This window comes from Lotus japonicus, chromosome 4 (genome assembly GCF_012489685.1).
Source record: "Lotus japonicus ecotype B-129 chromosome 4, LjGifu_v1.2".
NCBI classification, from domain to species: domain Eukaryota; kingdom Viridiplantae; phylum Streptophyta; class Magnoliopsida; order Fabales; family Fabaceae; genus Lotus; species Lotus japonicus.
Genome location: NC_080044.1, coordinates 71,088,293 through 71,099,147, shown reverse-complemented (window position 1 = coordinate 71,099,147; position 10,855 = coordinate 71,088,293). Strand labels below are relative to the sequence as shown.

Sequence of the window (10,855 nt, the reverse complement as noted above, 5' to 3'; positions counted from 1 at the left end):
ATTGGGGCTTCAGAGATGTCATATGCAATGTTGATTGTGCTGACTTATTGAAGTCTTTGGAGGATGAAGAGAGTAGGATGTGCCTACCTATCCTGGATGACATTCATGAGCTTATTAGCAGGCAGTGGTCAGTCTCCCTGATTCGAGTCTCGCGTGATTGTAATAAGCCGGCAGATTGGTTAGCAAAGAAAGGAGCCTCTTCCCCTACGGTGCCCCTTTGTGTGCTTGATTCTCCGCCATTGGACTTAGAGATCCTCATTATGGGTGATCGTTTTGCGGCTTTGTAGTTGTTTGTGTTGGTTTATTTTCCGATGTAGCAAAAAAAAAAGCATCCTATCATATCTTAAACAAAGCATCCTATCACGAAATTAAAAAGATTTTCTCTTAATTTAAATAATTTCCAAGATAAGAAAAGATAATGCTTAAAATTAGGATTTTCTCCTAAACCCTGAAACCAGTGAACCTTATATATAACCCTGAACTCTCATTGTCATTCGGAAACCAGAACAACAATGGGTCTCCAAAATTCAAAATCAATCTCCAGGTGCCAAGAAGATGCTGCTCTCACCTTCACAGAGCGTCTCTTCGCAACAGAAGCATATCAGAACGAGAACATAGTCTTTTCCCCGTTCTCTCTCCATGCTGCTCTCAGTGTCATGGCCGCCGGTGCACAAGAGACTAATGGATTGAAAAAGAGACTAATGGCCTTATTAAAGAGCTTCTTACTCCCGGTGCAGTGGGCAAAACAACCAGACTTATCTTTGCAAATGCACTGCACTTCAAGGCTGAATGGGAACACAAGTTTCATGCTGGATGTACATCCAATTATAATTTTCACCTCCTTAATGGCACCTCAGTCGAGGTTCCCTTCATGATAAGCTATGATGACCAGTTTATTAGAGCTTTTAATGGTTTCAAAGTCCTCCGTCTTTCTTATAAACAAGGCGGTGCGGATAAAAGTTGTCAGTTCTCCATGTACATTTTACTTCCGGATGCCAAAGACGGACTTTCAGCTTTAATTGAAAAGATGGCTTCAAAATCGGGTTTCTTGGAAGGCAAGCTTCCTCAACGAAAAGTGCGAGTTCGTTCCTTTATGATTCCAAAATTCAATTTTTCTTTTGCATTTGAAGCTTCTAATGTGTTGAAGGAGTTGGGAGTGGTTTCACCTTTCTCTCAATCGGGTGCGGACTTTACAAAAATGGTGGACAATCCCGTGGATGAGCTATACATTGAAAGCATGTTTCACAAAGCTTCCATTAATGTAAATGAAGAAGGCACTGAAGCTGGAGCGTCCAGTTCGTGGTTGGGGCCACCAAGGTGTATTATGAGGGGTATCGAATTTATAGCTGACCACCCTTTCCTCTTCTTGATCAGAGAAGATTTGACCGGAACAATCCTCTTTGTTGGACAGGTGCTCCATCCTCATGGAGCATGACAGCATTAGCACTATGAATATATTGATTAGGAAGAAATTTGATAGAATTTGGTTTCATTTGAGTTGATATTTCTGATTGGGAATTAATATTTCTGCCAATACGTTTTTATAATTCTGATTAAAGCTGTGCATATAGTCAAGTTTTCAAGCGGATGCTACCTTACAAAGAAATTGTTGTTTTCTTAATCTTAAGCTCAGTTGTTGCAGTGTAGTGGTTGTTGGCATAATATTAAGTAATAAAGAAGTTACAGAAGTTTATAATTTTCTAGCTTTCCTGTTGATACTGCTCATTGTTTTGTTCTGAGTTGCATTTTGGGTGAATTTAAAGATCGAAGGACTAGTTGTCTTGCTAAACAACCTAAAACAACACATTTGAGTACCTTGGCAACCTTATGTTTTTTGAAAGTTTGGCACTAAAATTGTAATTAGGATGTCTTTTACATTGAGAATGTACCATGTACCTGCATTCTACTTTGAGGATCATACTAAAAGTTACTAGACGAAACTGTTTTATATTTAGAATACTAAAAGTTACAAGATGAAACACAAGAAATGATATTCATATTTTAGGATTTCTGCCAAATAACACAATTAGCTTTGTTATATCATTACCCTGAGATGCCTCTCCAAGTCCTACCATCTCTATTGCCAAAAAACAATATTATTTTCGTCCACTATATCACCTTGTGTGATTGTGCCATGCAAACTCAGACCTCCATTTGATAAAACACTTTGGCAATGTTGTCTTTTATGCTATTCCTTTCACATATTCTTTTGTGGTGAACTAATTTAGGTCAACAAGTCCTTATAAACTCAAATGAATGCTTGGAACTACTTATGCATAAGTGTGCTTGACGTGAGTGTAATTTGAATTCTTAAAGTATACTTAGAACTACTCTGCTGTTGTAAGTTTCCGCTTGTCTTGTTATCAAACAACAACAGCAAAAGCCTTATCGCACTAAGTGAAGTCTGCTATATGGATCATATTACGTCTTTGAGCTCGATAAAAACTAGATTATGAGGGATATTATTGATAATGATATCATCTTTAACAAGACTAAGTATCATGTTACACTACGACAAAAAAAGGTAAATAGCAGTGGTTGTTCACAAACTGCCCTCGGTGCTTGATGTGCGACGATTACTGCAACCGCTTGGAGTTCACTAGCATTCAGGGGCGGTTTCAGATAAACAGGGGCGGTTTACAAATTGAAGGAGAAGATTAAAGTTTGGTTGGTGCCAAGGTAGCAGGTTTTACCAATTTGTTTATTTCTTTCTCTTTGGGTAATAGGGTATTCTATTGTTGTAAAGGAATGTGTAACTGAGGAATTGTTGAGACTTGAGATAGAAATCAATTGTGATTTTGGAATAATAGGCTGAAGTGTTTTTTTTTTTCTCCTTTGTGCACAATAAGCCCTTCAACTAACTTGTGCTGTGGTGGTTTGGGCTGCAACTTATCCATGTACTGAATTAATGGGACTGCTAACCTCAAAGCAATTAGAGCATCTCCAATGGAGTCCTTATTTTGGGACCTTAAAATAAGATCCGGATCTTATTAAATCTCACCATTGGGGGTATCCTACATGGCATGGGATCTTAGTTTTTGCTAAGATCCGTGCCTTAGCTCAGGCACTCTCAAATCTGGGATCTTAATTAAAATATTATTTTTTTCTCTCTCATTCAGTACCAGATCCAAAGTGAAAAATAGAGGGAAAGAAACTGAAACTGAATCTAAACCAATTTCATTGATAAAGAATGATAATATACAAATTACAAACATAATATTACAAAGATCAAAGATCAGATTACAAAAAATTGGGAAAATGGAAAGAAAACCCTAAATTTCCTAAAAATAAAAAACCCTCACTGAGACTTCTCCTCACTGTGGCTGGCGTGTCCTCACTGTGGCTTCCTCATGGAGGTGGATGTAGGTTGGTGGAGGAGAGGAGATGAGGTGATGTCGCGGCGGTGGAGATGAGGTGAGGTTGCGGTGGAAAGAGGAAGAGAGAAAGGAAGGGAGAGGAAGAAAACTGAGGGGCGGTTTAGGAGGAGTAGGGCGGCGGCGGAAATAAGGTGAGGTCGCGGTGGAAAGAGGAAGAGAGAAAGGAAGGGAGAGGAAGAAAACTGAGGGGGGCGGCGGAAATAAGGTTTGTGTGAGGGAGCATCAGAGGGTGAAGGTTCATACTAGAAGGTTTGGGCCTTTTTTTCTGCCCGTTTGGACCTTTTTTTTTTTAAAAAAAAATTCCGTTCATACTAGCAGTAAAATTCTGTTCTTGAGAAGGTTCAAGAACAAAGTTAGATGCAATATTAATATTATGTATTTTATTTTAAATTTATTGTCATTTATTTTTCAATAATTTGTATTTCGTTCTATTGTCTAATCATATTGAATTTTAATTATATTATATATTTTTATATAATTTAATTTGTATAATGATTAAATTGTATTGAATTTATAATTTAATTTAATTTAATATTACGTGTATATGAATAATATAAATATATTAGGTAGTGTGGGTCCAACTAAAAGTAAAATAAGATCTCAACCACTGGAGCAAAATGTGCATGGAGACCTTAAGAGTGTCTTAAATCCTATGTGGCAGTCTGGGCCCACAAAAAGTGAGTTAAGACCCAAAATAAGATCCCACCATTGGAGATGCTCTTATAAGAGCAGCTTCAGATTGAGGTAATTTCTCAATTTTCACCCTCCTTATTTTTCAGTACTACTACTTAGAGTTGCAGGGGCAAGTGGTAAAGCCTATTATTTATAATCTATGCACTATGCAGAGTAGAATACAAGCAGGACACTTTCTAATCTGACCCTTTGATTGGATTGTGGTTTTTTAATCGGTTTTTTCAGTTTTTATTTGATTTGATTGGATAAAACACCCATAGTTCTAGATGTTTGTTACAATAACACAACTCAATTACTTAAACAAAAGAGTTACCAAAATATTTTAAAATTGACTTTTACTATGAAATCACGGAAGTAAAATATTAAACTGATTTGAAATTTGATCACGAAATCACAACAAATTACTGTCATTAATTTCAAAATTAGGTATGTGTATTATGGTGCCGCCTATAACTACTGCGTGTGCTGCTTACCCTCTCTCATTCGAAAACCAGAGTAAAAATGGCGCTCGAAAAATCAACCAGGTGCCAACAAGACGTTGCTCTCAGCTTCACAAAGCATTTGTTCTCAAAACAAGATTACCAGAATGAGAACATCATCTTTTCACCCTTGTCTCTTCATGTTGCTCTCAGCGTCATCGCCGCTGGTGCACAAGGCGGCACACTTGACGAGCTTCTTTCCTTCCTCCGATCTGACTCCGTTGACCATCTCAACACCTTCTTCTCGAAGGTCATCTCCGGTGTCTTCTCCGACAACGACGATGTTGCTACTCCTCCTTCACATCATCTGTCATTTGCCAATGGAATGTGGGTTGATAAATCGCTTTCCCTTACTCATTCTTTTAAACAACTTGTGGCCACTCATTACAAAGCCACTCTCGATTCAGTTGATTTTCAGAACAAGGTACCATCACTTTTTCATGCACATATATATTTTTTTTAATTGAACTATTAAAAATCCGTAGATAAAATTGTTTATGGAAAATATATTAATTTTGATTTTGATGTGGTTTTAAAGGCTGATCAGGTGTGTGATGAAGTGAATTCCTGGGTTGAAAAGGAGACTAATGGCCTTATTAAAGAGCTTCTTTCTCGCGGTGCAGTGAACAAAGAAACCAGGCTTATCCTTGCAAATGCACTGCACTTCAAGGGTGAGTGGGAACACAAGTTTGAAGATGCTTTGTATTCACACTATCGTGATTTTCACCTCCTTAATGGCACATCGGTGAGCGTTCCCTTTATGACACACTACCATGATCAGTATATTAGGGCTTTTGATGGTTTCAAAGTCCTCCGTCTCTCTTATAAACAAGGTACGGATAAAAAATGCCGGTTTTCCATGTACATTTTACTTCCGGATGCTAGAGACGGACTTTCAGATTTAATTGGAAAGATGGCTTCAGAATCTGCCTTCTTGGAAGGCAAGCTTCCTCAGGAAAAAGTGCAAGTGAGTGACTTTAAGGTTCCGAGATTCGAGATTTCTTTTGAATTTGAAGCTTCTGATATGCTGAAGGAGTTGGGAGTGGCTTCGCCTTTCTCTCAACGAGATGCGGACTTTACAAAAATGGTGGAGGTGAACTCTCCTTTGGATGAATTATACGTGGAAAGCATATTTCAGAAAGCTTTCATTAAGGTACATGAAAACGGCACCGAAGCTGCGGCTGCCGCATATATAAGTTTGAGAGGAGGAGGAGGTTGTACACCACCGGGTATAGAATTTGTAGCCGACCACCCTTTCATATTCTTGATCAGAGAAGATTTCACTGGAACCATCCTCTTTGTTGGGCAGGTGCTCCGCCCTCTTGGTGGAGCAGATGAAGCAACCACGCCGGTGAAGGTTAGCAATCTCAATATCTGATTGTATTTTGTAATTAGGATAGTTCATGATTTTCTTTATTATGCTGTTATGTAATAGTTTAAAATGGTGGAACCGTGGAAGGACCACCGATACAAGTGTCTGTTGAATTTTTGATTTTGTAGTGTAACAGTCCGTTCTTATAAAAGCTATTTGATTGAACCAATCTTGTTTAGCAGTAGTTCTGTAGTGTTTTTTTCATTACTACATTTTTTTTTTATATTGTGATAGTGTTACTGTTGACCCAAATGCAGAAGTTTCTCAATTGTCATTAAATTGGAAAAAAAAATATTTGGAGTAAGCATGTTGTATTTTCTATTTCTTGTTTTACTTTTAATTACTTTCAATTGTCATTAAATGAGGACGTTTGTGTGGTTAGTATGATGTTGGTTTTACATCTCAAGCAAACTTGAATGCCACTCATGGCAGGTTTTACTGCATTTTGTATAGTGAACAAATAAAAAATTCTCCTAACTGTTTGAAACTTTTTTTCTCGGTCATGTTACAACTTTATTCCTTCCTATTGTGATGGGGCTTTACTTCTACTCTGTGGTGTATCCTTTTCCCTTTTTATTTTCAGTCTTACATAGATTCTTTTTAGAATTATATGCATCAGCATGTACTTAGTAACGATATATAAAAGAGAGACCCAGAGAGAGGAGAGTTTAGATCTTAGTTCATGTTCATCAGAATTTTTGTAATTATTAATGGATAGCGCACTTTAAAGTTTAAACCTCTTGAGGATTTTGACATCTGAGAAGCTTAGTACTATTCCAGGTTTAGCATTATGTTTAGTGTTGCATTATTGTATCGTCAATATACTGCAAGTATAATTTCATTTTGTTGCGTTTTAAGCATTTGAGTTACTCTTACACATAAAATGTTTTAGGTGGATTTGGGAAGGAAAAAGCGGTCTGGCACGGTAGAAAATGCTGAGAGGTTGAAGAAAAAGTCTAGTGATTTTAAATCAGAGAAGAATGGGGAGAAGAAAGATGGCGACGATGATCATAAGGCTGAGGTTCCACCAAAGAGGAAGAGGACACGTAAAAATGATTAAGATGACGATGAGGGAGGAGAAGATGATGAGAGACCCTGTTAAGGAAATATTAGTAAGTTCTGTTATTAGTTTTTCTGTTAAGTTTAGCTTTCCTTTTTCTGTTAGCAACTTGATTTTCAGTGTGGAATTAGTTTTTGCCTAATGCCCTGAAATTGTTAGTAGATTTCTTTTGGTTTCATTAAATGGTTTTTTATTACAATCTGGCTCGTTTATTACAATTACATGTTGATATCGGTGCTTCATATCGCTTATTTTCGTTGTATTCAGCAGTTCTGACAACTTTGTTTAGTTTATTAAGTTAATGTAAAATGACTTAAAATATCAGCAATACCTAGCAATATCAGTTAGCCATATTTCAGCTTTGAGGTTTCAAGAGGCACTTTGACAATTCCCTAGCAGCAAATGTCATCTTTGCTTCAATTGCTATAGACATTTATCAATATAATTGTTTCCTGTACTAATCAGAAAATGTAAATCTACTAAGGAATCAATCTCTAAACACCCATTTTCAGCAGAAGAAACAAGTTTATAATTGATAAAGTTGGCGAATATTCATTGGCCAAATATCACTAGAGCCACCATCCAAGAGGCGCTTAGCGATGATAACATTTGCAGCATCAGTAGGATGGTAAGGGTCCCAGAACACATACTTTGATCGGTCCCAACAAACCTTTGATGTTGGACCACACGGGATCAGACCCCCAAACCGCCCAGCCATGTAACAGCAAGCTGAAGATGGATTATCAAAACCTGACCCCACACACAATCAAAATAAACCTTGATTAGTTCAAAACACACCCTGCAAATTTAAGATTCTAAATTCTAATTTATAGACCCTCTAAAGCAAGGTCACAAGACATTTCTTCACCCTCCATAGTGAGTATTTTACTTTTGCTAGACTCGATCCTAGGACCAGTACTTAACCTAAGGTCCTCGGGATCGAGCCTGAAGGCTAAGTACCTTAGACACACAAGTCTTGTACCAATTGAGTTAGTTGTGTATGGAAAAATTCTAATATTATATAATTGCCACCCCAGACACATACCAAATGCTGCATAATTCTGGAGTATATCTTCTAATATGTGGTTGACATCTGCATATACAAACAATGAACCTGCCAGATTTGAACTGAGCTCTGCAATTAGACCCTTCAACTGGATGTTAAATAACTGTGCTAACTGATTAGGGAAAGTGACACAGCTATCTCCTGCAGTTGGATTTGTATCCCTCTGATTTGGTATGCACCCAATAGGCCCCACATTGGCCACAACAATTTTTCTGGCTCCCAGATTGAATAGCCTCTGCAGATGGCAAGTAAAAATGTTACCACCAATGCACAACAAAATTTACTTAGACAAAATAGTTAGAAGCAAGAATTGTAATTGTAAGTTCTGAGAAATAATATTACTGTGAGCTGTAATCTGAGTCTTGCTATCATGGAGGCCACAAAGAGTTCTGGAGATGAAAAACCATGCTCAGAAAATGTGACTCCAGGTGTTAAGTAGTTATTAATGAAATCATTTGAGCCTATTGTTACAGAAAACAATGCCTTTTTGAATAGATTGAGAGCCAAAGGAGGTCCAATGTTAGAGATTATGTCCTGTCTGGTATTTGCAAAATTGTCAATCTGTGCATCTAAGTTGAGTCTTCCCACCTATAAATCAAATTACATAACACATGTTATTATCCTTGCAACGTGATTAGGACCCTCTCATGTTACCTGATAATGTCAAGTGAAACATTATGTTCATCTTTCAACACGATAATATCTTGTGAAGTTTCAATATTAGAGGATACTTAAGTATGAGGTTAGTTAAATTACAGCAACTGATCAAGGAGAAAACTCACAAAGACTTTTCCGGTGAAATTGAGAATTCCACCCCCACCAGAGGCATAATTGACACCTTTCAGAACCACTGGTCCAACTGTAGTGGGTTCCAAATAAGGTGGGGTGAGGCCACAACCCAATTCTTGACCTGGTGTAGTGCAAGAAAAACCATTTCAGATAAAAAGTGAAAAAACACTTATATAGATTGAGGTTAAAGTTCGTTATGCTCATCTGATATGCAAACACACTCTCAAAAGTAAGATAGCTAGTACTTCTTACCCATGATGTCGACAATGGTTCTTCCATTAGTAAACCTCCCGGTTGGTCTTCCAAAATCAATGCCATTGGGTAAAAAATCAGCCTTTGAGAACGAAACAATGTAGTTATTGTTTCCAACATCAACTAGAGAATCTCCGAATACAAAATTTGCAGGTAGATCATCTGAAGTTGATATCCTAAAGAAGACTAAGAATATGAAAACTCTAAGTACAATCTCAACAATGGTGACCCTATTCAAATCTATCCCCATTAGGAAGTGTATGATAAACTTTCTTTTTTTTGAAAATGTAAGTGTATGATAAACTAATCACTGTAATATTGAAGTTCTGAATCAGGATACTCTGATATTCTATGTATCCTCTTGCTAATAAAATGTGCCAAAACCAAGGAGCTTTATAATGTGCACAAGACATTGCCACCAGCTAATATACTATTGGATTAATATATACTATCATAATAGCAAATCATATGGCAACATTAAATGACCTGATTTTAGAAGTGTAGAACTGCTAGCGGTGACGGTTTCGTTAGAGGGAATAAATTATACTCCCTCCGTCCCTAATTATAAGCTAAAGTTGTAAAAATCACACTTATTAAGAAAGCCTTAATTGATACATTGGTTTTTAAAAAAAAATGTACAACTTTCTATGTTTACCCCTATTTATGATAACACTTTTTCATCACTGTACTACTAATGGTGGTGTTCCACTACCAATAAATGCAAGGGTGAATATGGAAAGAAATATTAACTTTTGCAAGGTTAGCTTATATTTAGTGACACAAAAAAAGTCTCAATGTTAGCTTATAATTAGGGACGGAGGGAGTAGTATATGAGAGGTGTTAACAATACTCCCTCCGGTCCTATTTATAAGCATGAAAGAGAAGAAAAATCTTGGTCCTTTTTATAAGAACCAAATGAAAGTTTGAGCTATATTAATTAATTTTTTCCAATGATGCCCTTATTAATTCTAACTTGTAAAATGTGTCTCATTAATTATTCTCTCTCTTTTCCACTTTCCAACACTAATAACAAAGGGTAATTTTGGAAATTCATTTTAATTTAAGACAAATTTAATGCATTTTATCTAGTTTAACTACATTTCTTAAACTATGTGAATTTTTTTTTTGTTGCTTATAAATAGGACCGGAGGGAGTACATTTTCTCTCAAATTTAGTGATCATGTGATTTTAGGATGTTAATTTATTTGTGAAATTATGTGCAAGCATCACTTTGAAATCAGAGCTTATGCATTTTGCTCACAAGCTACTCAGCTTTAAATTCTGTTCTATCTACAACGCAAGAGGTTGTTAAAAGTTGAAAAGCAATGAATTTTCACATTTCTTTGGCTTCTCTATTAAATGTATTATTCGTTCTTAATTAATTGTGTGCAGCAAGCACATGGAAAAATGGTGGCCATACAATAGGTAGAAGGTTTTATGGGATGATTGAGTGCTATGAAGTATGAACAGTAGGGAATGAGTGTGCACCATACCAGTTGAACATGTCTCACTTCATGTTCAGAACCGCGTAAACTGTCATGGGGACAGTTGGACCCAAAACCTGCCCTATCCTCAACTAACAAAGTCAAAAAAAAAAATTATTTATCTTCTTTTTTGGGTCAACTTTATCATATAGGATTTCTTTGGTGAATTCCCAAATTCATCCCAACCTTAAAAAGGGTTTTCATTGAAATGGTATCTACATTGTGGACGTGATATAATAGCAATAGAGCCATCACATGATTTCTCTTTAAATTAGTCTTATAA

At 36.6% G+C, this 10,855-nt stretch overlaps 2 protein-coding genes across 2 annotated transcripts; one reads left to right on the top strand and one right to left on the bottom strand.

Annotated features, from left to right (window-relative positions):
- Positions 1-682: 682 nt before the first annotated feature.
- Positions 683-7,178, top strand: LOC130713285 (serpin-ZX-like; the record flags this gene model as incomplete). The annotated part of the gene is made up of 5 exons (XM_057563064.1): positions 683-1,411; positions 4,157-4,179; positions 4,565-4,973; positions 5,088-5,906; positions 6,814-7,178. Coding segments are annotated over 5 exons (2,148 nt in total), but the record flags the coding sequence as incomplete, so codon positions are not given.
- Positions 7,179-7,319: 141 nt separating this feature from the next.
- LOC130714586 (GDSL esterase/lipase At4g16230-like) lies at positions 7,320-9,425 on the bottom strand. Its single transcript, XM_057564495.1, has 5 exons — positions 9,089-9,425; positions 8,830-8,957; positions 8,390-8,635; positions 8,027-8,282; positions 7,320-7,731 (listed from the first exon to the last, which is right to left on the bottom strand). The coding sequence occupies exons 1-5, from the start codon at positions 9,336-9,338 to the stop codon at positions 7,508-7,510; spliced, it is 1,104 nt and encodes a 367-aa protein (XP_057420478.1). The 5' UTR covers positions 9,339-9,425; the 3' UTR covers positions 7,320-7,507.
- Between the last annotated feature and the right edge of the window lie 1,430 nt (positions 9,426-10,855).